Raw genomic sequence first — 26,453 nt, 5'->3', positions numbered from 1 at the left:
GCCCACTCTCCTGCCGCTTTGATGCAGTCACAGCATAACCACAAGACCTGTCTTCCTCTTTGATTTCTCTGCCTGTAGCCGCAGCTCCTGGAGTGAATACCTGCACTCTGCAGTGCTCTGTGTTTCGGGTCCCATAGGTGAAGTGCTCTGTGTGATGGAAGAGCAGACACCTCTTAGTGTGGGGTACCCCAAGAGCTCAAATTCAACGGGTGGCTAAACCAAGAAAGAGAATCTCCTTCAAATAATATCCTAGAAGGTGCAAAACAGTGTGAGATGTTGGACAACATGCACAAACCAAGCAATATTTTTGTCATTTTCAGAGCTATACAGGAAAACAAGGATGGAGAAGGAGAGCCAGATCCTGTGCACACCATTGGTACAGCTGTTGAGGCAAGCAGATGCAGGCCAACATACCTCTCATTCCACCTGGCAAAGGAAAATGAAAGTAAATGTGATGGCAGCCAGGAAGCAGGTAATATTTTTGCTGTCCAGGTCAAAACAGCAAGATGCTTGGACAGTATTTATGGCTTTCTTTTTTAGGGCTTCAGAAAAAAAAAGTTACAACCACCTGAGCTTTTTAGGACTGATTTCTGCTTTGAGATGTGTTTCATGGACAGACACAGGAGCCACAAGACAGGGTGTCTTCAAAGTGTCCAGAGGGGATGATAGGCATATACGGGCAAAACTGGAGGTGCAGGCAGAGAAAGCACACAGGATCTGTTAAAGATCAACCTCATGTGCCTAACTTTCCACTGCCCTAAAGTGGCTCTGCTTCTAACGTTGGTCTTACAGTGCTCTCTGCTGGGGAATGAGAACTAGAGGAAAGCACAGCTGCAATTATTCTTTAGTCCAGAAGGCAGACAAGCATTCCAGGCTAAGGAACGATGTGCTAATTTAGCTTATATGTTGCTCCAGGAAATTTACACAACCTCCTCTGGCCTACTAGCATAAATTTGTCTGAACTGTGCTCCAGAAATAAGTTTCTGGCCAATGCAGAAACACATGACAAAAATGTCTGGAGCCTCATGTGCTCAATACAGCTGCCAGTAACATGTAGCTGTTAAGTTGGGTGGCAGTGGTCCCCAGGCAAACAGGCTTCACTTGCAGCTTTGCACGCTTCCAAGCCACTCAGTCAAGGCACCTAGCCGGAACTGCATTAACAGACTCCTTAATGAGCTTGGAAAGACAATTAGATCAGTGTCTTTTATTGCTTCCACTTTGCTGCTGGCAATGGTAAATAGGGTAAGAGGAAATTTCACAAAGATACTCTGCCACCTAGTAAAATGGAAAATCATAGGCTGATGCTCACCTAGACTAGCAAAGGCTCTGCTAAGCTCAGATTTGGTGATGGAAGAATACTTTTACCACCATAATTTATATCATTTTCAGAAGCTGATGATGATGGCCCGGTAGAAAAAATAAATAAATAAAAAATCTGTGCTCCTAAATGGTACTTCCACCAGAGGGCTCTGTGAACACATCTGTACTTTAAAAAATGCCTCTACAGTAGACCAACTGTCAGGTGAAAAAAAAAAAATTAAAAAAAAATAAAAAGTTTTAATCAAAATACTGGATCCAACCAGTATGGCATTACAGGGGAGGTGCTGGTCTCATCTCTCTGGTGACCAGCAATAGAGCCTGAAGGAATGGCATGAAGCTGTGTCAGGGGAGGTCTGGGTTGAATGGTAGGAAAAGATTCTTTACCAAGTAGGCGGTCAGGAATGGGAACAGAATCCCCAGGGACACGGTCACAGCACTGAGCCTGTTGGAGTTCAAGAAACATTTGGGCAATGCTCTGAGAAGTATGGTTTGCTATTTGGGTGGTCCTGTGGGGAGCCAGGAGTTGGACTCGGTGATCCTTGTGGGTCCCTTCCAACTTGGGATATTCTATGATTATGATTCTGTGTTACTGTAGAGTCCTCCTATTTAATTACCATTCATTAGAGGCAGTGCTGTCCATAAATAGCCTTGCCTGCAATTGCTTTACTGTCTTTGTAAAAACTTCCAGTACCTTGTAACTTGCTCCTAATGATTCTTAGTGGGGATAAATTTGGGATATGTGGTCTCGTACCTGATAGCAAATAGAGAACTAAGCAGGAGGTGTTAACCTAGGGAAGTGGTCACTGGTAGCTGGTCTTGGTAATTGCCTAAGACACCCTATGTTAGCTGCTAGAATGTGTTAAAGTAAGCTGAAATCTAGACACCTGTGTTGCTGTGCTGGGCAATGGCTGAGGAGCCAACTCATAGCCAGTTCTGCTGCTCCTGTGGGCAGCAGGAGGCAGGTGTCCCTTAAATTGCTTCTACATGAATTATGAGAGCTCAAGTACCAAGCCTCAAAGGCTGCTGCACGTCTCTGGCAGTATGTAAAGGCATAAAATGAGGTATATAAAGCAAAGGGCATAAAATGAGGGAAGATGGCTCCGTAAGAGCTGAGTAATTAAAGAAGGCTTTCTAGACCTGATAAATCTCACGTGGCAGGGAGACAGGGAAGCACTGTGCTGCTGGCTGCCTTTACGGGTATTTTCTATAGCTGCTCGTCTTTGCATTTATAAGGGTCCATAGGATGTAGAGCATACAATGGACCAAATGTTCTGAGCAGTATAACATTTGCTGACCTTCGTGTATCCCATCTCAGCCTTGCTCGCACAGAAACAGAGGAAATGGAAATCAGGCCCTACAGCTTTAATGCTGAGAGGAGCGACCTGACCGCCCTCCTGCATACGTGACCCCGCCATGCCAGCCAGTGAACTGACTCGAAATGGCTGCATTTAAAAACAGCTCAGCTCTGGCCACATCCTTGCCCAGGTCTCAGGGCACAGGCAGCCCTGCTAGAAACCCTTGTCCAGAGGGTTTTCTGGGAAGCTGGTCGATGAGTGGCTGTCTAGAGCCTACGCCTCCCGCACACCCCCTGCGTGGGCTGCGGCCCAAGACGAGAGCCCTGACACTTCCCTCTGGTCTGGCAGCTGCTCCTGCTCTTGTCTGGCCTTTTGCCTCGCAGACGAGCCCACTGCCCAGTCACCAAGTGACAGCTGCAAGAGATTCACAGTGTGGACAGCATAAGGGCAGGGAAAGAGCAAGGGAACAGCAATAGAACAAAACAAGCCGAGGGAAAGGGCACCTGTCCCACATGCACATTCTGCGGGATCAGCTTCCCCCACTTCTCTGTGACCCTAAAGCAGCTGACCAAGACCTTTCCTACACCCCATTCACTGTTGTTCATGAAGACCCATTTCTCCCTTTTCCCCTCTGCCTGAAGTAGATTTTCTTCCGTCACTCAGGTCCAGCATCGTGGTTCCATGCTGTAAGAGACTACTTGGCACCTCCCCAGGCTTAACCAACCCATTTGACCTAGGAAATGTTTTCCTGAATTTGCTGGTGGGTTAGAAATAACCTCCTACCACCTCACAGCTCCGCACAGACAAGTGTTTGTAGATGTACTGTGAGAAGGGCTGCTTTGTTTCTGTGGGACTGGGAGCATGAAACTGGGGCTCAAAACCAGTTTCGTTGTGGCGAGAGCTCTTGTGGTTGGGCATGTAGGAAAATGCTTGGCCGAACTCTATCCCTGTATGTGTATGTAAGCATAAGTGCTTTGTGTGCATGAATAGGAAAGGCTGGTGCTTCCGCCTTTGTGCATTTGTAGTTTGTAGATGTAAAGAACTCTTGGCCCAGCTTTCACTGGTATATACGTGTGCTTATGCATGTGCTTTATCTATTTGCATGTGAATGTGCGCCACTTGCATTTCGCAGGAAGTCTTAGCAAAGGAGTCCTTACAGTCAGTTCTAGTCGTGTTGATGTTATCAGTTGCCTAGGTGTGCTTTCTCAATCCATATGCCTACCCGGATGCTTTTGTCAATGTGATAAGGTCAGTGGTTTTATTGGCTGGGAAGAGACACTACAAACAAGGTGGGCCTCCAAATATCACATGGTGGCTGAATCACTACCACCAGCAAACAAAAGAGAGGTGTTAAAAGAATCATCTGACTTGCAATAACCCTGCAAAGGGTACCAACTCTTTTCTGAGTCATCTGCTCTCCAGAACTTTCTATTCTTTGATTAATTTTCATGATCTGTTGGGATTACACTTGAAAGAAAGCTCTTCAGTAATCTCACCATTTCACAGGACCAGCTTCCTCTCTATATTAACAATTACCAAATCCATGTCACCGTATGGATCTCTGGTGTAAGTTCTATTTCATTACAAAGGGTAACTTTACAGAATCTTGATGACAGCTTGGGATCCTCGGGATTCTGGCTTGCATGGGAACCAGGTGGTCAGAGTTGTAACTTTGCCTCAGATCCCATTTGCACTTAATGCTGTATTCATTCCTTAGTCTCGACAAATGCTGTAGACTAGGGATCCCATCACCTCTGTCTGCTAGACTGATTCTGCTTTGGTAAATCATTACCCTCCAGCCACCACATAAGATCTCTTAAAGGTAAACATTCTTTGTAGCAAATTGGGATTCATCATCAGCACCTCAAAACCAGAAAGGTCTAGGACAGTTCTGAGGATCCAAGAAGGCCCACACCAACAGCACTGCCCCCAGCGTGGACCCAGGTACTGCTTCACCTCTTGGTTTTAACCCTTAAGCCCTGTTTTCCTCCAAGTAGGCTGAAGTCTAAACTCAGAGTGTGCAGACCCAGCCTTCAAACCCCAGCTTCCAAAAGTCTGAGGACTTGGAATTTTGGCCTGTGCCATACAGGAGGCATGAGGTTCATGTCTGGATCTGAATTCAAACTAGGAGGCTGTTCGCCCAAGCCCGTTGTCATGATAATAGAAAACTTGTGTATATGGAAAATGTACAGACCAAGGGTCTTTTTGTACATGTTAATCTTTTCCCCAGGATTTTAGCTTTAATGTAAAAAGCCAGACATTCCTAAAAGTCCTGGCTGTGAAATTAATCCACAGCATATAAATTGATGGCATCTATCCTACAGATGAGTGTAAATCATTGCACTGGGCCAAAGGTCTTCCACTGACTTTAGGGGAGTGCAAATTTTAAAAGCTTGATGTCATGTGCCCCTTAAACATAAAGCCTGCTAAAGCTCAGTGTCGAGCCGTCTCTCAGAAACACCCAGCAGCTTTCTTGCTCAGCACTGCGAGCATCTGAGCTTTCCCCCAGGCCATTCAAAGGACTAGAGGAAAGCTATGGGTTTTGAATACGCAAACTGAGCTTTTATTTTTTGTGTGTCTAGTGAAATAATTGGCGTGTTTCCTCAGTTTGTGATATTAACACAAAACCAAAAGAGCTTCCCCCTCTACACAGCCCTGGTGAGGCTAATTCTGGGCTCACCAGTCCATGAGGGACATGGAGCTCACGGAGCAAGTCTAGCAGAGGGCTAATAAGAGGATTAGAGGGCTGGAGCACTTGTCACATGAGGACAGCCTGACAGAGCTGGGCCTGTTTAGCTTGGAAAAGAGAAGGCTGAGAGGGGATCTTAGCAATGTGTATAAATAATTAAAGGGAGGGTGTCAAGAGGATGGGGCCAGACTCTTCTCCGTGGTGCCTGGCAACAGGACAAGAGGCAATGGACACAAACTGAAACAGCGGGTGTTCCAGCTGATTATGAGGGGGCACTTCTTTACTGTGAGGGTGACAGAGTTGCCTAGAGAGGTTGTGGAGTCTCCTTCCCTGGAGTATCTCCATGGAAGATGGAAGATGCCATCCTGCGTGCTCTGGGTGACCCTGCTCGGTACGGGGGTTGGACCGGACGATCTCCAGAGCTCCCTTCCAACCCCAACCGTTCCGCGATTCTGCGGATCTGTGACATTTCGGGTCTCATTTGGGAACTGGGGGCTCCTCAGGCACTTGTTGAGAGGGGCGGCCTCAGCCACGGGGCGGGCCGGGCGCGCCGTCGTGAGGCGCCGCCCGCCGCCATCTCATGCGCGCCGCTGCCCGGCCTCCGCCGCTCAGCGCCCGCCCAGCCGGATCCTGAGGCGGCGACACCGGCACCGGGACCGGCACCGGCAGCGGCATGGCGGGCACCCCTCAGGAGAACACCCTGCTGCACCTCTTCGCCGGGGGGTGAGTGCAGGGCACCGGGAGGCTGCTGCCTTCAGGGCCGTGCCGGGCTGGGAAGGGCCCCCCGGCCGCTGACGGCCCCCCGAGGGAGGCGATAGCCGGGGGGGGGGGCTGGAGCGGGGCCGCCCGGCCGGCGGTTAATTAATTAATAAAAAGGCGTAATTTGGGCCGGGGCTGCCCTCACGGCCGGCCCTGCTGTGGTGAGTGGGGGCTGGGAGCCGAAGGGTGGTTGTGTGCGGTGTGGGGGTGGCTGCAGGGCGTTAATGAGCGCTGTTAATGAGCACCGGGGGTGGCCATAGAGCTCATGGCTCTGACTGTGGGTCCGTGGGGTTGTACCGACGAGGAAGTATTAAAAAAAAAAAAAAGGAGAGAAGGTCCTGGTACTCGTAGTGGCCTGCTGGGCCCTTCAGGCTCTCTCAAGGAGTTGTCAGCTGCTTGGTTTTGTCGTGTGAGGCTTAAAACAAACAAACGAAAATGAAAACCAACCCGTGTAAAATAAGGTACCATGTGAGTCTTCATTGCAGTCCAGTACGATCATTTTGTGGCGTAAAGTAAATAAATAGTCATTTAATACACAGCTCGTAATTGCTGTTCCATGTACTTCTGTCCTTATGCAAATTCCTTTTTTTTCCCCAGTTATTTAGACTAGCTCAGTGGTGGGATACTCTGTAGTGCCTGCCAGCTGACAGCAGTTAGGAAGCCCCCATGAAAGCAATTGTTGGGTTTAATCTGTTTAATAGTACACCACAGTTCCTTCTGTTGCTAAAGTTCAGTCTCCTCTGACGTGCATGGGGCAGTAAATTCATTAAACACAAATGTTAAAACCATTTTTTTTTAAGTTTTAAAGAGATATGGCCCTTCTGCTGGCTCAGCTGTTATGTATTGTTGTAAATATTCTCTCCCCCTGTTTCTTTCTCCCCCCTCTTTGTATTAGACCAGCGCCTGGAGGCTGTGGCAGCAATGGGAGCTGGATTTACACATGCAACTAGTTTGGGTAGTAACAATGCCTCTCCAGGGCTCTAGGTGTCCTCACAGAACTCCTTGCACAATAAATAAATAGGAATTTTAAACTCGCTGGTGTTTTAATCCAGCAATGGATGTTCAGCATCTTCCTTAGTCATTTAGTGTACCCTCCACCTTCTCCAAGGATCCTAATAAACAGTTTATGCAGGATACCTAGAAAGGCATTAGGTCCAAGCTGGTTTTGATGGAGCATGGAAGGAAAGAATGGAAACACAACAGAGCACGTCCTCCTGACCTGTCTGTTATAATAAGACTGATCCATTTTTAAAGCAGTGATGAAAATACAGCGTGGAGGACAGGGATGGCCTTGTAGGGTATGCGGGCCTTTGAAAAATAGCTTCTTATTTAAAGTGGCACCAAAAAGTGCACTATCACTTATCTGGCTGTGATGTTACAGAAAGGAAAATGAGACAGCAAATTTAGCTTCTCTTCTTGTGCACCAGCTTATGCTGAAGTGTTTGCCCTATACAACCAAGGGTATATGTGTATAATGTGTTACCTTCCCACCCACCATCCCAAAAGAGATTTATTTCAGAGTGATTCCCTGTTCAAGACCCTGAACTCGTGTATTCTGTATGTGTCTACTGATGCCATTACCTCTGCTTTTCAAGTAAGAAATGCAGACTTCTGGGGCTCGCTGGGTGGAACAAGTAACTGAATGTCAGTCTTAAACTACCATGCAAGGTATCCAGTTTTGGAATTTTAGAATTATTACTGTGTTTATCTTCAGGCAATAGTCTCTGAGCAATTGATCTTTCCAATACCTTTGCAGTTTCTGTTAGAATCCTATTAAACCTTAATAAATGGGTTGTATTGTGATGCAGAGTTCCTGCACAACCAGGACCGTGGATAAAATTACCTTCTCCAGCAGAACGTGTTGGAAGCTCTGAATGCTTTATAAGTTGTGTAAGGTGCTAAGCTTTGTTCCATTGTATAATATTTTCTGTAGATGAAGCTCATTCACTTAAAATAATTTTGTTAGAGCTTTATTATTGGTATTACATTAGCCTTGTGTGAAGGTGAGTACGGGGCGGTGCGTCAGGTGCTGAGGAGATGTAATACAACACCCTAATGTCTGCATGGAAAAGCAGGCTGACTTACAGGCAGACACAGTCCTTGGCTTCCTCTTATTTCTGTTCCTTCCTTTTACAGTAATAACAGCAAACCAAAAGGTCTTGGGATGTTGATGGGAAAATGTCTCTGAGGGCAGGGAAGATTTCAGCAGCAACAAGCAGAATGATGCTTAAATTGCACAACAGATGTAAGCATGTTTACAAGTCCAGGTTCTTCCTTCTCTGGTGAAGTCAGTGGAGTTCTTGCTTGTTTTTGTTTGGGGACAAAGCTTGGCTCAGGCTGCAGCAGAGGTGACTCCATGTTGTCTCTCCAGCTGGAATAGTTCTGTTTACTACAGGGATCCTATCAGGTGATATTTAGAGGCTGCAGAGCTTTTCACAGAACTGGCAGAATACCTGAAAAAGCTAAGAACAAACTTACCTTGATTTCATAGAAGCACTGTGTGATGTCTATCCTTGAGCAGCTTTATTCAAGCTGGGGAAGCTGTGCTCTGTGAATATAACCATGTTTGTGACTTTCTCTGTCTTGGTTTTGAAGCCTGAGTCTGTAACTCCCTTGCTGCCCTGAAAGCAACCTGAGATGCCAAAGCTTTCGTAAACCACCTGGGAAAGAGCTGGAAGACACTTTGGCAAGACCGGGAAGCTGCCTTGAAGATATTGACACCTGTCTTCATATGCGTACACGGATTGTCTCAGCTGCACCAAGGGGTGTTTAATGCATGAGGTCACCGAGATTCTTGTTTAAAGCATTGGGGTTCACCTCAGTTTGCCAGAGGGTAAAGCACAAATAACAGGACTAACATAAAGCTGCTCCCCAGAGTAGTAACCACATGAGTTGTGGGTACGGGGCCACATACAGCTCCCACAGATGTTGATTATTACGCGATGTACTAATGCTAACGAACCATTTGGGAGATATTGTTTCCATATGTAAAATGGACAGAAGCAGTCTTCACCCGAAGGACATCTGTTGTGCTGTGTGTGGTCCAGGGCAGACCTAGACTTCATGAAGAGATTCATTCTTTTCCTCTATCTAGTTTAGGTTTTCATGTGCTTTATATAATTGGCTAACAGTGCATCAGCCTGAGGAACGCAGGAAGTGCTTGCAAGAATATTCACACCTGATGACAGCCTTGTTAGCTGGAAATACACTGAATGCTTAATATCTCAAAACTGGGGCATGAAGAACAGTCTGTATTGCTTTGAAGCTGGTTTTCCTATGGCTTCTGAGAATGCAGGAGCTTGTTTTGCTTCCAGTCTTGATGATGCAATACTGAAATATCAAAGATGCAACCTGCTCTGCTGTTTGTGCTGTGCATTTCATGCTAGACTATGTGGCACGTTTGAGAAAAATAAAATGAAATTCCTATCACAAGCGCAATCTCGGGGAAAACTTGTGTAGCACTTGCTGTGAATATGCTGCTCACCTTGAGATCTCCTTGAGCTGCCTTCACAGACACGATCCTCTGTCAACAACCAGGAAAGCAGATGCGGTGTTAGTGCAGTGAAGTGTTAAGCACCGGTCGTGCCACTGAATTCACTGGGACAGTGTTCTGCGTCCACCAGAGGGGTCCAGACAGTAGCACCAGATGATTTTCAAGCTGTGTTTTGAGGTTTGAAGCAGTGTGTGGTACAATCCACGAAGCGTGAGCTGAATTGTGGCTGTCAACCTGGTTCTTAAGGTAGCCCGTTAAATATAGCTGCCAGACAGTTTGCATTAATTCTCCCCTTGTGTTCCAGTTGACTCCTGGCCACCAAAAATTAGCTGCTCCATATGTTGAGAGCAGTGGCCAGAGGAGGAGGTTCTCCCCGATGCTGTCAGCCTGAGTTAGGAGTTACGACTCCCCTAACCAGGCAATCAGCTTTCCTTGCAACCTGGGTGAAGTCTGTGCTTCCCTGCTGAAGGATCACTGCAGGTTTGGATGCTTTTTAATTTTCAAATCCTTAACACTGAGCATTACGTCCGGTTATTCATATTAGGAGTATTGCTCAGTGATTAAATTTAGGACAGATGAAATAAGCCCTGCTCTTAATTAAGATCCTTGGCATCATCTGTATCGATTGTGCTAGTGGGCGCCGGGAGTTGATTTCATATGCAAGTCAGTGATATATTGGGGGTGGGCCTTGTAAAAATAGAAAGCTGGCAGCGAGAGAAGTTGTAATTGGATTTTGAGATTAACGTTCTTGGCATGGTTTTTAAACAGAATGTTTTCTGTTTATGGAAGCAATTTATTTTTTTTTCTGCAGGTTTTAATGTATAGCACAGGATATATCTCCGTAAACACTCAACTCTTGGCCTGAGGATATGTACCGCACTTTCCTTAATTTCTTTGTTTGGACATGACAAAGCAGAGAATCGCATTCCCCTGCTCCAGTGGCAATATATGCCTGGCAATCCTGTAGCCAGAGGAGGTATTTGTAGCCTGAAGGACAAACACTGTTTTTCTGGCAGCATGCGACAGGCCGGGGCTGATGAATTGCTGGGTGTTGCGCACTGGAGAGGGCTGTGTGCCTGTGCTGCATGCAGAGCAGAGCTGGGAACCTCTTGTTCAATGCTTGCCATGTGACTGAGAAGAGTGTACCATGGTGTTTTCTGGCCGAGGAGGTTTTTCCCTTCCGCTAATGACATCTTTAGGCATTGCTGAGCTTTTTGCTAGATGCTGGTGCAGTGAGCAGTGCATATCATCTCCGGATCTGTAGTTCCACACTGGTGTATCATTAAAAACCTCAGCCTAAACGGGATGAAGACTTGGAGGTATTGCCTCAATTGCACCTTTAGATCCTCCCAAATCACATTTACCTCGCTGCATATTCATAGTTGAATCTGCCAGGGTTGAGGGCTGTTTATGTAGCTGGGGAAGGCTGCTTGGTGTTTTTCCTTTCTTCCCAGATGAAGGCATTTGGAACACCCTAGGAGTACAAAGTGTTTCTTTTAGGCACAGCATGTTATTTTCAGCCATCTTTCCAGGGAATAGAGCAACACCAGGATGTGATGCAAAAAAAAATTCCATGTGGAGGAAAATCAGCTCATCTGTACAAGATGTGTAATGCATCAAAGTCCTGACTTGAACTATATGCTGTATTTATATTTGGGATATAATGTGTGCACGCTATTGACATTCTGAAAATTGCTCTATTGGGTAATGCTTTTTTCTTAAATGTCACGCTGACAACATTAACTCTGAGCTGTTAAAGCTCACGATGCAGATACTAATTCATTGTGCTGAGTATTGGAGGATTACATATACATTCCCAGAAGTACTTAAATATTAAAGGCTGTATAAATTAACTGGATCATCAAACTTAAAGGATGGAAGGCAAGGAGCAGGCCAGGAAGGCAAGACAGCTGATGAAGGAGGGGAAATGCCAGAGAGGCTGAAGAATTGTGTAGCAAGATGTCACTCTAGACTGAGCAACTGGTAGTTCAGAAACAGGACATGGAGTTTTTGTTCTGAATTTATCAGGTGTCACTGTGAAGGTATTGTTTTAGTTTTCATAAATGTGAAATAAGTGAGGATGGAAAACAGTAGGGCATCATTGGTAGATGAACTGGGAATGAAAGAAATCAAATTGTTTTCATCGAGCTCCCTCAGATTTGCATTTTTTTGAGGACGTTGATTACTGGGGTGTTAATTATAATGTTTGCATCTGTGTGGGATGTACGTCGTAGGGATGGTGGCAGTGTGGATCTGCAAGAGGTATCCTCAAAGCACTTCCCGCTCCAAGTTCGAACTATGGGAACAGGAAAAGTTTTGCAGGAGAAACTGCTCATGGCCCTTCTGTTTCCCCCAAGATCTAGGTTATAGCACGTGAGCAACATGAGATGCATCTAACAAAACAGGGAAGGACAAGCTGAAGCCGTGTCCTCCAGAGTGGTATTGACAGACCAAAAGGCTCCTGTCCAAGCCCTGGTTCAGTACACAAAATAATCAGCGACCTGATAAGGTCTCTGTGAACACTGCCATTCTTGATCCAAGTGACACCACCTCAGCTGCTCTATACCTCATCCCATAAACAACTTTGTGTCTGTATTCATCAATCAAAGCTTAAGTGATTTAACAGGATGAAGGCAAATCTCTTCCTTACACTGTCTTTCACTCTGAATGTATGGATTGTCCCTAGTTCCAGCCAAGTTTTCCCCTTTCATCAGAGAAGAGGAAGAAGCAAGAACTTAAAGGAAAAACTCACTGAAGTGTTGCTGTTAAATGAGATTGTCAGGCTTCGTGACAACAGTTTCTTCTGTTGTATGTTTGCGTCTGAGAAGCACAGCATTTAGAATCCAGGGCCTTCAGGGTTTGGCAAAGAGCTGTTATATTTTGCTGTAAGACACTATTTCAGCAAGCAAAGTAAGTGGCACCAGATAAAGCATTTCTAAACTAGATGTATCTGCAGCTGGAATTTCTCTGCCAGTCTTTCAGTGTCGTTTTCCTTGTGTTTAAAAATGATTCTTCTGGTGAAATAGTTCATGCAGAGAAAATACATTCCAGTACCTACATTCTTGTCATTTTGTAGTTCTCTGTTCCTAAACTGATTCATGTAAAGTTCTTGTGACTCGAGCAAGTAATGCTTTTTTATGTGCAAGTTAAAGGATGGGATTTTTGTCTTCTTCTTCTTCTCATGGGAAAGCTCCTTAAATTGCAGTTTGACATTAACATCAAAGAAAGTTAAGTTATTGACTCATGCTGTTTTCTAAGGAAAGTCTAAACACAGGTTTTTGAAGGAATAACATACTTTGAAACTTGGGTAAATAAAGAAAATATTTCTTTGTCAATATGATCGGTTGTAGTAAATGCCCTTGGAAAAAAACTGAACTCCTGAGTTGTCTTCCTAAATGCCAGCTTGTTAGATTAATAAAACTTAAGAGTGCTTTTTAGCCATCCTCAGAATTGTTTTTAGTTGTGAAGTTTGACAGAAAGGACATTCAAAAACAAAAGAGGAACAGAGGTGGAGAGAGAAATGGTTTGACAAGTCATTTTCAAGATGATGGATGGAAACAGGGTCTTGTGAACTCTGTGTGGTTGGCCCAGTAGGCACTTTCTGAGCCACGCTGACTACAGGAAGATGAGAGCGTGGGCTTTTGGAGCAAGGGAACAGGTGGCTCCAGCATTGCTCCTCGGGCTTTTGTGGCAGAACATGAAGCACAACGTGTTGTTTTCATGCGGTGAGCCACCAACACTTTGATTCAGCCAGTTTGCTAACACTGGGAACTTCCAGCTTTTGCTCCCCTGTATGGCAATGGCAGCAAACAGCGATGATACCCAGGACTGGTTTGATTTCAAGAAGATCTTTGTAGCTCTTTTGTTGCACCAGTGATAAAAGTCATGGCTGCTTTTCCATCATTGTGCTGGAACATTCAGCTATCACCAGATCTCAATAATAACAAGCTGCTGTGTGATCTGTGCTGGCAACCTTAGCTTCCCTTTTTGGGAAAGGTGTAACAGGAGAGGTTTTGGAACTTGCATAATGTCGTGTACAACACATGGTTTGTTGAAACTAAGGTAAAGAGCAGTTAGCCCTGGGGTAAGTAAAAGCTCTGTGCTGGAAATTCTCAGGACTGTTTCAAATTTGATTATTTTCTATTATGTCTCAAAACTGATTTTTTACAGTAGGTCTCTATGTCTGGAGTGTGAATTAGGAGAGTTTGTAACAGCAGGTTGCTGCTGGCTGGAAGCTTGGTTTTCAGTTCTGGTATTACCCAATTATAGGGAGAAGACATGCCTTAAAGAATGAGGGAGAAAAAGCCCTAGAACAGGAAAAACAAACGGAGTGAGACAGTGATAAGGGCTGAGTGACAAGTTGCAAGTGTCACTAGCGGACAAGCCAAGTTAAATGTCCTTATTAAAACCATAATTTCCATTCTTTCTGCCCCCTGCTGAGTGTTTTCAAATGAGGTTGGTTGTTAGATACATCTAATGTAAGGGGTCATTAGAGGATAGGATCTTTCTTTTATATATATAAGTAAATATATATATATAATTGTATGTTTATTATGTTATATATAATAATGTCTGCATGTACACACGTGTGTATATGTATTATTTCAGTGTTTGTGTCAGCAGACTTTGGGATTTCTGTTCATCTTTAGTAGCCTAAAGAACAGCAACCCCATTATTATGTTTTTCCACCCTCTCTCTCATCCTTGCAGCTTCCTCTATCCCCTCCAAAAAAGTTGATACCCATTGTTTTAAAAAGACCTAATTTACAGTCATTCTCTTTGCTAGTTCTGTAGGCAGCCGTTTTGATCATAAGTACTAAATGGTGAAGGGTTATATGGCTGTGTTTTCAGCCTACAGTGTCCTAATCCCCAGTTGCTTGTTTTTATCTGCAAGGTTCCTGCTTTCCATAGGAAAAATCCATCCAAGGCTATGTCTGTGTAAGGAGCACAGCCTCTGAAACATGGGTGCCTCTGAAGTTTTTACAGGCAGAATTCCAAGTCCTGACAGACTCCGGGACCAGCAGATGGTCATGGATTGTTGTTGGGGTTGGGTATTGTCTTTGTGTTTCACCCCTCCAACCTCATCGCTACATGGGATCATCATTAGTCATCAGAAGTGTTTCTCAACCTTCTCTCCCCTCCTCCAGGGCTTGGGAACTGTCTCCCTTTCCCTGGTGGAAGAACTGCCCTGCTTCTTGATAACTTGCCCACAGCATGGAGCAAGTGAAGTCGAGTCTTTATATTTTTTTATATTTATACTCAGTGCTCTTGTGACTCAGTCTATCTGTGCAGCCATGTTTTACTGGCTCTGCCTTGTGTTTAAATTTGTGTTTTACAGATGTGGAGGAACAGTTGGTGCCATCTTTACTTGTCCCTTAGAAGTAATAAAGACACGGCTCCAATCTTCGAAGCTAGCCTTCCGGGCTGTCTACTACCCGCAAGTCCAGCTGGGGACCATCAGTGGTGAAGGAATGGTTAGGCCAACGTCTGTATCACCTGGGCTCTTCAGTGTTCTCAAGTGAGTACTCTACCTGTGGTCCTTTGATGTTAATTGACGCCAGAGATCTGAGTTTCGATTCCTCAGTGCAAACAGGCAGTGCAGATTTTGCTTCAGATTTGCACTGGAAGGATGCAGATCAGTTGGGCTTCTGCATTCAGCAGTCGAAAGATAAATTATTCTTTTAAAAACACAGATAAGTTTCCTGAGTATTCCATTAAGCTTCCACGGAAATTTGCTGCTAGCACTCAAAAGCTTTCCAAAGCAAATTGATTTGAGTAAGTGTCTGGAAGCGTTATTTTTAAGTTGTCTCTCCAGATTGGAGCTTTTTGGTAGTTATTAAGTTGTAAGGATCAATACATAGGACATGCCACAACTTTTTGACACTGTTTAGCTTGCAGGAACTATCATAGAAAATATTCTGGATGAAAGGTTTAATTATTCATTATTATTTTGAACAACAGAGAGTGTAGTCTTTGTGTTTTATTGGGAATTGTCATGTTTATTATCTCCTTGGAGCAGTGGAACAGGTAATCCTTACTAGCTGGGGCCAGTTCTTGGTACAATGAAGGACTGAATTTGAGTCGTGTACTCCTTGTCTTTCTTTCCTGGAGCCATTCCCAGTTTGCTTTGAGTGGCTGGTGAGAGATCTTTGTTTCTATTGCTGCCCAAGCTATTTACCTGTTTGATGGAGGGAAGTTTTAATTCAGCCTTTTCCTGTCACGAACTCTCTTGGAAGCTTCATTTAGAAGTGAGAGCCTGTGGCCTTTTCTGCTCCTTAATGGAGCAGTGCTGTAATGATGTTTCTCATTCTCTGCACTTAGTGATTCATGCCAGCCCCTGATCCATCTTTGAAGTCTGCCCTGCTTTTAGCATCCATTTGAACCAGGTGACCTCCAGAATTCTGTGATCCCATATATTTTAAGCTGTGCTTGTCTGCTCTGTCGTGTGGATGATCTGTAACTGAAACTTACAGGAGTAAGGGAAGGGCACTTTTTGCAGAAGAAGTCTTGCCAAAATACACTTGGAGCTTCGCAAGCTCTTATCTTTTCCTCAGCTGTATCTGTCTTAATGAGATCTCTTCTGTTTGTTATTAGTATGTTGCTTCAGCTAATTATTATTGTGCATCAATCCTGTCGACACCTGTATTATTTAGTCACTTTTCTTGGTTCAGATTGCAGCAGCTGATGCTCTAGCTGTTCCCTTTTCAGATGTATATTCATAAAGAAGATGAAACGTGAAATCGTGCCTCTTAGAACTGCTGACTAATTTTACCAGCAACTCTGAAGGACAAATCTCTACTATTATATTTCCTATCAAAGCACAGTAAAGTTCTGGTTCAGACCTCACGCAAATGCATTGAGGCACGCCACATTTGGATCACTGGGCACACGACGGGGTAATGCAGAGGAGGTCCTGCTTAGATCAGGTAGTAGAAATGCCAAAGAAAATAGCTAACTTGACTAGCAAAACAAGTTGAATGATTTATGTAAGGCCAACACACTTGGCAGGTTGCCTGGGGAGAAGCTGCACGGTTATATAACAGTACAGTGCTAACTCAAATTCTCTGCAGAACGAGATGGCTGGAGTCATTCTGGGACTTGAGTTCCTGTGTTGTAAACACTGCTTCTGTCCCATGCCAAACACTTTGTATATTCAGAGGTGAATCTAGAGCAATCCGTGACTGAAAATGTGAAGCAGTGCCAATTGCCTTCGATTTTCATCTCTTTTTTTCCCTTTGTACTTTTTTTTTCTCCTTGCAGCATTGGACTTGAGAGAGCTCTGACTCAATGAAGTGGTAACTTAAAGGCACGAGGTTCTCAGTTTATTTCCTCTTCCCATCTTTCTCTGAGATCCTCCTTTTAGGGAGTTAAAAAAGGGGTTAAAATTGAGTCAACCATTTAATATATTTATTAAGCTCATTAAATTCGGTGACTATGATCCTGAGTTCGTTTTACTTAGGAATTGCTCAGCTGCGTGTATCACCAAGCTTTTCACCTATTTGCCCCAGAGGATTAAGAACTGAGAGCAAAATAATCATGCTTGCTGTCATTCCCTTGGTGGCAGTATCCATGAAGTGCAGGTAATGCTATTGATTGTGATCTTTGTGATAAAACACAAGTGCATGAAGGAAGAGGAGGAAGTTAGGTCTCTCTTCCACCCCTTTCTCAATCCTGATCATGTGTGCATGACCAAATTGGATGTGAATTGAATTTTCTGTTTTAGGAAAGCCATATGGCTAAAGAAGCAGCCCTTTAGAGCCATCCATATAAAATCTGTCTGTGAGTTAAAGGTGTTGAGTATGAAGGCCCCTTAACTGCTGTAAATAGAATGAAAGTAGGTACTCAGGAGGGCAAGTTAAGCCTGCTGCTGAATAGAAAGCACTCCAGAAGGACAGGCTGTTTTTGTCTAATCCGTTTAAGATTCTGATGAGTCACCCCAGCTGGAAGCTGCAGTCGTGACTGTTAAGTGACAAAGAACAAGTAGTTGGTGGATCTGTATCCTTGGAGACACTCAGCCCTGGAGTTTACACAGAAAGTTCAACTTCACTGCAGAAAAAGCATTTCAGAAGCTCCTATATCTTCTTCTGTCTAATGAGCTTGTTTTTGGACCCTGTGGGGAACGTTCCCAACAGTGCTAATGACCTAGAAAGCAAACTCTGAAAAATGGGTATTTCAAACAGGTGCACGTGAACTACACCTGGGACCTGGTGTTATCTGGATTGTATTGCACGGTTTTCCCATGATATGCCTTTAAAGTGGAGAGCTGCCATCTAGCAGGTTGTGCACTGACATCCCGATGGTGACTAGACCGTACCTGGCTGTCACTGGTGAACACTTGGCTGTGTTTCCTAGTGCTTGGCTGTCAGGTTATTCCTTGTGAATATGTCTCCTGGTAATAGTGGAAAGATTTCTGTAAGGTTAGCTCTTTTTTTAATGAGGCATCTGAGCAAGGTATTGTACAGAGCTTGACAGCTGCTGGGGAAATGGCTGAAAATGGCTTTGGAAACCCAGACTGGAGCAATTGCAGAATTGCAGGAAAAAATAATTTGGTTGTTTTCCTGCTTTAGACCTGGCCATGAAATCCAGCAGCAGTGATGCACAGGAGTACCTCTGTGCTTGGTGTTTCCTTTGGAAGGATGCAGAATGCCCTCAAAATCAGAACAGTTACCCTGAGACATAACTTGATACGGTGCTGCATTCAGCTTTCACTCTGGGGGAAAAAATCACATTCAATTGTGAAAGGGAAGAGGGCTCCTTTTTCTTTTTTCCCCATGTCTCTATACAGGCAACAAACTCCTGAACTGCTTAAATTGCTTGGATACAGAAAATGCCAAAAGTATTCTGTGTTCATCAGAGTCAACTAGCATTGGATTCTCCGTGAAACTATTTAATTCAGTTCCTGACAGCTTTTCAAAGAATGGAAATTGTAGCCTTCTGTCATACAACACACATTGGCCTGTAGCACGCTGAAGTTTTACAGCACAGTGGCTTTTATCCAGTAGTCTATAATTCTAATTTTCAAGTCTGTTGTGTAGCTTGAGAGCTAACAGGTTCACAGCTAATACTTATTTCTTTAGCACAGTTCTTTTGACCACCTGCCAGAATAAGAAATTTAACTTTTAACCCAAATACTACCCATTTTTTCCCTTGTTTGTTTTTATTTTAAGGTCAATTCTGGAAAAAGAAGGACCAAGGTCGCTCTTCCGAGGTCTGGGTCCAAACTTGGTTGGAGTTGCACCATCAAGGTAAATAGTTAAACTATTGCTAAAAGACACGTTGAAGGCACCGACCCGAATGTTGTAGTTTGTTTGTGATTGAGAATAGGTCAGAAAATTATCCCATCTGTAAACTTAGATTTTGAAGAGTATCAGATGTGCATATGCCAACAAATAATTTCAAAATTTGCTTTATACTTGTATGACACTGTCTTTCAGTTACATGTATCAATCACTAAATATATTCAGAACTTGCTTCTCATCAATATTCATATCCTCTTCTCAAAAGTGATGAAATTATGAAAGTCAGTACCTGTCCTTTTATAAATGAAACCTGGATCTGACAGATTTGTCATATTTTACTGGCTTCTGTAAACTTTTATGTGTGTATCTTAGCTGTTTCTTTTGATCTGTGCTTTCTGTTATCAGTGGAACTTAGTTTATGATGCTATCCTCAAAAACAAAAAGTGGGGGGCAGCGGATATTTTAGCCTAGTACTAAAGGAGAATTTAAATTTAAGGTGTATTTTAAATAAGTCACTTAAGTGGCTTTTGCAATGACTTTATGCTTTAGAAAACAGGGGAATATACTGTAGAAATATCTGCAGGGTTAATGTTAATCTCTCTAGTAAGGCCTACCACTTCCCTGTGAATATATAAGTGTTTCCCAGACACTGACTAGGAGCTAGATGCAAGGTGAAACAGGAATACCTGTCTGGTCCTTGACTGCCTAAATTCTTCTCAAATGAAAAACTGCAGCTGAGGGTCAGGGGGATGGACTTGCAAAGCTGTCACATAACCCCAAAGGTCTCCCCACTCTTTTCTAAACAGTAACAACAAAACTACCTATAATGGTTGTATTTGGAAGCCTTGCAGGCACCTAATGTTTGCTTTCCACACATACCAATGACAACCTCTTGGCAGGGCTGAAGATTTTGTGCCTAGCTAATATTAAAGCATTGGCTGTTGCAGATCTTGCTGTGAGTTTTTACTTTTTGCATGCATTATGTAGGGATTTGAGATGGGTAAAACTGTTTTTCATTTCAGCCCAGGGTTAACTGTTTCAAGTAGGAAGTGCTGCTAAGGCAGCTGTAGCTCTGACCCCATTTAGCATAGGCTCAGAGTGGGGATGTGACTTTCCTGAGGTTACAAAGTGTATTTAATGCCAGTGCCGATGTTAGGATCCAATCCAACTTGCTTTATCTGCACGACCACGTTGCCTCCCATCTCAGACTTGGTATGAAAGTAAAATATTTCTGCTTTGTGGCTGTCAAGTCAGGTAGTGGCATTGTATTGTAAGGAGAAAAAACGTCTTCAGACTTGCAGATGGAAGCAGTCGTATGGAGGCCCCTTTGGAGAAGGAGTCTTGTTTTTCTGGAGGGGGTAAAATAGTAACATGTCTGACTTGATGTCATGAGTATCACATTGATTTTCTTCTGTTATTTTCCACAGAGCTGTCTATTTTGCATGCTACTCCAAAGCCAAAGAGCAATTTAATGGCATTTTTGTACCCAACAGCAATATTGTGCACATCTGTTCTGCAGGTTCTGCAGGTAAGCGTAATTCATCTTCCGTATGGTCTGCCACAATATCCCAGTGTCCAGCCCCTCAGCAGTAGCAGGGATGTCTGCATTGGCATCTGCGTGGCTCTGAGATGCAACTTAATTCTTTAAAGCATTTATTGCAGGTTGTTATTGCTTCAAGATGTATTCTGCCCCTCTCAGTAGCTAGAAAGTGAGTAGAAAGAATCGTAAGGCAGGGACTGGACTTTCAGTCTGTGCAGGACCTGGGAAAATAAACCAGTCTTGACTGAGGGCTGTGGATAATTGTGATTGATATGTGAACGAATTTAGAGGCAGTATGTGGCTCATTCTGAAACATACATGTGGTTTGTGCTTGTATATGCCAGAAAACATTAGGATCTATTACTAGGTGTAGAAGGATATACTTTCTAGGAAATATATCCAGCACTGATCTCCATAAAAGGGCGAGATCGGGAGACGTGACCAAGTTCATGAAACAGAGGTATGTAACAGGCACTCCTAATGAGCCAAAGTTCAGAGACTATTTAAAAATAAAATTTGTGAGGCTGGAAACATCCCGTTCTCTGGAAAACAAACAGACGAGTACTTGGCAAGCTTGCTACGGAGACTGTTAAGGAACACACTCTCTGAAGAGCTTAAATTGGTGTTTCACAATGTTACTGAAAAGGTAAATACGCTCTTCTCTAGCATTTGGTTCTAACAGCCATGTATTGGTGCAAACTAAAGAGTTGATAGCAAAGGTATTGCATGTGCTTGTTATGTAATGTTGTAGGAAGCCTTAGCACCTTTTCAAAAAGTCATCCTCTCATATGCGAGGAGGCAGAGAAAAGGCATGTAAGACTTCACAGAAGAGCCTAATAAATAGGTAGACAGATCTATATGTATGGTTTGTATGTATCAGTCAACTGGCAGTAGTCTGCTTTGTAACTTGTGCAAGCCTGTGACACTTACTTCAGGCAGCGTTCAGTTTCTGAGTCTTGCTGGATGTAATAAGGCACTTTAAAAGCGTATTGGTGCAGCTGGAAATCCTTTTGCTTTGGCCTTCACAGATTTTTGTGCCAATATACCAAGAGACAATGCAGTGATGCTCGGCTGGCACAGCACTTTCCATAGGTTTCATAGTACCCCTGTGAATGAGTCAGGGCGGCGTTATTTATTTCTCCTGTCTGTGAACTTCTATGCTTTGTCCACATTCAGTGTTGAGGGAGGTTTTAAGAAATCACTGAAGCGGATGGAAACTGATGTAGACACATGCTTGGCTGTCTTCTTAATTAAAGATTTTTTCAAAAAGGGCTTCTTGAAACCATGAAACAAGTATTGCAGCTACAGAACAGTGAATAGCAGCATGATCTGATCTTTGTTTCTGAAGGACAGTGACCCTTTCAGTGTTACTGGAAATATTCTACAATCAGCTTTTGGAGGAAGCCAAAGGCAGTCCTCATGGAGTTTGATCCCAGGAGTTTGCCACCTCCTAACTTACCGTATTTGCAGAGAAACCATGTTACTGTTCAACACTTTAAAATGTTTCTAGATTTTTCTTTAGTAAGTGGAGGTAAATGTTTTTCTAACTGAAATGTAGTAATTTCTCTAAACAGTTTAAAAAAAACAAAAACAAACACAACAAAACAAGTTAACAGAAATCAGCAACCCTTTGATACTGTTTTAGCCAAATTGTTTTGGTTTGTTGTATTTTTCGTCGCAGGATGGGAAAATATTTTGTTGTCAGAAAAACACGACAAACAGAGGCATAGTTGAGCGGAAGAGCCCCGCTAGTTCAAGCATCGGTCACCAGAGGGATCATTAAACATCTTTCCCAAACTAACCCCATAATTATGGGTGGATTTCATTAATGAGATGGCTCAATGGCACCACCTAGAGCCTTGGGGAAAGCGAAAGACTAATACACGTGTGTGTTCCCCACAGGTTTTCCTTTTATGTATTTTTCAAAACCCAGTTGGTAAGCTGGTAAGCTATCTTGCCTGCAGTGGTCTTTAGGAATGTGAAGTTCATATTAGGACAGGTATAAAAAGGAAGGAACCCATATGAAATTCCAAGGCCATTGGATGATACCTTCTGAAGTTGAATATAGATAGTTCTCTGGCAAGAGCCACGTTGTAAGCTACACACCTGCATGGCTTTTGAAACCTCTGGAGCTGTGACACTAGAACTGTGTCACTGCTCAATGTATATGGTTCCTATTTGCATGAACAATGGCAGTACACTGGCCCGGATTCAGCTGTACTTTTTCTTCTCCCTTTTTCAGCCTTTGTCACAAATTCCCTGATGAATCCTATATGGATGGTGAAAACCAGAATGCAACTGGAACGGAAGTAAGTGACAGAGATGGGATACTGCTAGGTGGCTAAGGGGAGCCTCTGGAAAACTTAAAAACATAAAATGTTTTTATTGATGGTCTTTTAGACTTTGACTGAACTTGATTTTTCTTTCCCCTGACTCCCACCTTCCAAGCTGCCATCCTTTTGCCTGGTCAGGCTGAAGGTTAAGGTTTTGGGTGTTACACTTCAATTTTGATATACAGTTACTACTGAGGGGGGATGTGGAAGTTGCCTCCAGTGCTGAGTTAGATTCAGGTTTTGTTTCCGCTGTAAACATTGAGTAAATTTGGGCATAACATTAATTTGCCCTTAGATCCCTGCTTACACAGTCTTCTGTACTTCAGGGGTTGATGTTGAGCCTAAATACGTCAAGGACTGAAGTGCTTTGATAGGGAAATAATAGAGGCCATGGAAAGGTCAGAGGAGCCTGTATGGGAAGCCAAACACAAGGTTGCAGTCTGTGTCCCACTTGGCAGCATCGCTTGTGCCAGCCCCAGATCATCCAGATGTGTGTGTTACTGCAACAAACCAAGGTTACTGGTACACAGCTAGGTAGCTGTGAGCAGAAAGGGTGATGGTTTTTAAAGTTTAATGAAGCAGGATTAGTTTAGTTTCATAAAACATTCTAGAGGCGGTAAGAATCTGTTGCAGTGGTTTAATGTTCCCTTGCTTCTTTCAGCATTGTATTACTGTTAAGTGTACCTCCTGAGGGCAGAGAGGGAATTTGACAGTGATATCTTTTAGCTGAGCAATTCACAGTCACTGGTGGATATTGAAGCAATGAGGGACTCTACTTATGACTCCTCAGAATGGAAATTCTTTCCTGCAAGGATGGGTTAGGTGAGATAAGAAAGATCCTTAAGCACAGCACAACTTATAAATAATTTATAAGCCTTAATTCTAGCGCTTCACAGGGTGGCACCTTTGAACTGCATGCTGCCTCTTGAAAATGAAAGATCGCTTCTCATGTGGGAGACCTCTGTCTTTTGGTCTGCTGAAGATGGCTTTAAATGGAATTACTACCTTAATACAAAGCAGTGTGTTCTCAATGTTTGTTGTGTTTTAAAGCATTGGCTTGAACTGTCACAGACTGGATAGGACTGGAGCTGTAGGAATGATTACAAGTCTGTATTAGTCAATTAGCAAAGCCAAGTGTGCACTCCTAGCATGATAATCCTGCTCTGTGCAGCTTTCCTAGAAGAATTTTTTGGTAAAACTTAGTAGAGAACCATTTCTGTAGGTAGGGGAACTACTGAAAACCATGAGGCTGTGGGGTTTTTGTTTTTGTTTAATCTTATTTCTCATTCTAGGCTCATTATATTCTCTGTTTTGTTTGTTTTTTTAGAGTGAGGGGTTCAAAACCAATGAATGCACTGCAGTGTGCTAGATACGTTTACCAGACAGAAGGTATCCGTGGCTTTTATAGAGGCCTGACTGCCTCCTATGCTGGGATTTCTGAGACCATTATCTGCTTTGCTATTTATGAAAGCTTGAAAAAGCACTTAAAGGAAGTCCAGCTGCCCCCTTCTTCTACTAATGGGACCGAAAGGAACTCCACAAACTTCTTTGGACTGATGTTTGCTGCTGCTGTTTCCAAGGGCTGTGCCTCTTGTATTGCTTATCCACATGGTATGTTAACTTTTCCATTTATGACTGCAAAAGAACAGCTGTTGCCTCTAATCCAAGGCAAATGTTGGGTTTTAGGGTTGTAAAATTCTTGGCTGTTTGAATGACCAAATGCATGTTACTGCAGCATGTGTGTATGCATTGGCATTTCCAGTTCTGGCCCCATTATTCCTAGCTAGCTACGTGGTTTTCTGGTCGTCTGGTTATTTTAATTCACACATGAGGCAATAAGAACTCAGAAAAAGGATGCGTGCATGCAAACCAAGTGTGGGAAATGCTTGTGGGGTGAACAGAGGTATTTTTGGATAAATGTGAATGTTGTCATGGTTATATACAAAGAGCAATATTGGCTATGTGGGTGGGCATCAATAAAGCCTTTAGGTTGAATAATCTAAATGCAGCTTGAATAAGCACCTAATCCATATATTCCACGTGGAGGGGAAGTCATCTTTAACTTTCCTCCTTGCCTGCAGGGCAGTCTGGAAGTCCTGGCTAGCAGGCGATGGATGCAGGAAGGATTTAATGTCCATGGGCATTGCATATTCTTTCTTGGTCTTAGCATGTTTCTTAACGGAATGGTTTAAGTCTTGTTAACTTTGGGCTCTCTTTCTCTTTTCTACAGAGGTCATACGGACACGGCTGCGAGAAGAAGGCACTAAATACAAGACTTTCATTCAGACAGCACGTCTGGTAGCACGTGAGGAAGGCTATCTTGCCTTCTATAGAGGACTCTTTGCCCAGCTCATCCGACAGATACCAAACACAGCCATTGTGTTGTCGACCTATGAGTTAATTGTGTATCTGTTAGAAGACCGCGCAAAGTAGCAGAGCCAAGACTACTGTTACAGACTGTAGACCAATTTCTTCATTGAACAAATAGTCCTTTATGACTGCTGCAGGTGGCAGTGCTGGTGGAAGAGCTACGAGTCTGTGATCACCTGCTGGATATTTTCCTTTTGGATTCATGCTTTCTGAAAGGTCTCGAGTCATTAACGTTAATAGTTAATTATAACTTTTTTTTAACTTAATGATAATTAAACAGCTACTAAATTAAATTACACTATTTAATTTATGTTTGTCCTTTTCCTTAAGCACAGCCATTGTGGTCAAGGAATGTACCTCGTACCATCAAGTGATCTCTTGGACTGATGTTCATTAAAACTGTATTAAAACTGAAGAACTGGTTTGAAAGTTGGTCTTCCTACCACTAATGTCATGTCACTTTTTAGCACTAAAATGCCCAAATAACTTAATGCCCAAATAACTTGGAGAGGTCTTCTGTTTTATTCATGGTGCATCATTTGTTGCTGTGTGAGCATTCTGGAGTGTTCAGGTGTCACACCAGCATCTCAGAAAAGCCACTTACAGTGGCAGTGTTGCTGGAATAAGATTGTGGGAGGCTCTTTAGTAAAATGTAATTATTGACAGTACTGGGTGCACCTGAGTGCTAGTGTGTGTAAACTGATCTGTCCCGACTGACAGCTTTTAGACCTTGCTTTTGTGAAGGACCGAGAGCGTAAGGGCAGTCGGTGTTTGTGGGCTGCTGACCTGCAGAGATTCCATGAGATGTGCAGACTTGGTCGTGTGTCCTGACATAAGCCTCCCGCTACTGTGAGGCTTTTTTGTGTTGAATTTTTCTTATACTTCAGTGCTAGGGGTCTGGAGAGTGGAAGAGGAGATAGGTCCCAGACACTATAGACTATGAATGCAGCTCTGGATTCTGCTTTATAACACGATGTTCGGGAACAAGTCTCTCTTTGTTTGATGTCTTTGTAGAGCAGTGCTTCTGGTGGTTATCTCACAGACATGTCAGTGGAGTTAACACCAAAAAAAATATAGAGCCTGTATAAATATTTTCTATTGAAGGAAATAAGGATCTGCTAGTCTAGTGCAGCTGCTTGGAACAGTGCTCACGTTTCATATAAAAGTTCTGCCTTCCCCATCAAAGACACATTATCAAAGGGGTATTCAGCAGTAGTCACGATAGAGTTCTTACATTTCAGTTATAAATCAAGTATCCTGCATAATTTATATAATTAGTCCTTTCATAAGCATTAAAATGTACTTTTAATTTAATAATTTCTTTACCACTTGCACTGCAGCAATACTGTTTACGTATACGTAAATTTGTATTACATAAAATACTGTTTCCATGTAATTCCTGGCAGAGCAGGATAA

At 43.3% G+C, this 26,453-nt stretch overlaps 1 protein-coding gene across 5 annotated transcripts; it reads left to right on the top strand.

Moving 5' to 3' along the window:
- The first annotated feature begins 434 nt into the window (after positions 1–434).
- Positions 435–25,430, top strand: SLC25A33 (solute carrier family 25 member 33). 5 transcript variants are annotated; one of them, XM_084300125.1, is made up of 9 exons: positions 8,777–8,828; positions 9,601–9,802; positions 10,368–10,532; positions 14,894–15,073; positions 18,723–18,800; positions 20,222–20,322; positions 22,577–22,643; positions 23,995–24,278; positions 24,898–25,430. In XM_084300125.1, exons 4-9 carry the CDS (start codon positions 15,027–15,029, stop codon positions 25,098–25,100), a joined length of 780 nt encoding a protein of 259 aa, XP_084156251.1. In that variant the 5' UTR covers positions 8,777–8,828; positions 9,601–9,802; positions 10,368–10,532; positions 14,894–15,026; the 3' UTR covers positions 25,101–25,430. The 5 variants fall into 5 exon arrangements, with proteins under 5 accessions (XP_084156252.1, XP_084156248.1, XP_084156249.1 ...); XM_084300123.1 differs by lacking the exons at positions 9,601–9,802; positions 10,368–10,532 and adding an exon at positions 5,940–6,027 and having other exon boundaries at positions 8,659–8,844; XM_084300124.1 differs by lacking the exon at positions 8,777–8,828 and having other exon boundaries at positions 9,457–9,802.
- Positions 25,431–26,453: the final 1,023 nt, after the last annotated feature.

The sequence above is a fragment of the Netta rufina genome (genome assembly GCF_964035555.1).
Source record: "Netta rufina genome assembly, chromosome: 22".
Lineage (NCBI taxonomy): Eukaryota > Metazoa > Chordata > Aves > Anseriformes > Anatidae > Netta > Netta rufina.
This window is presented reverse-complemented; position numbering and strand designations above follow the sequence as displayed.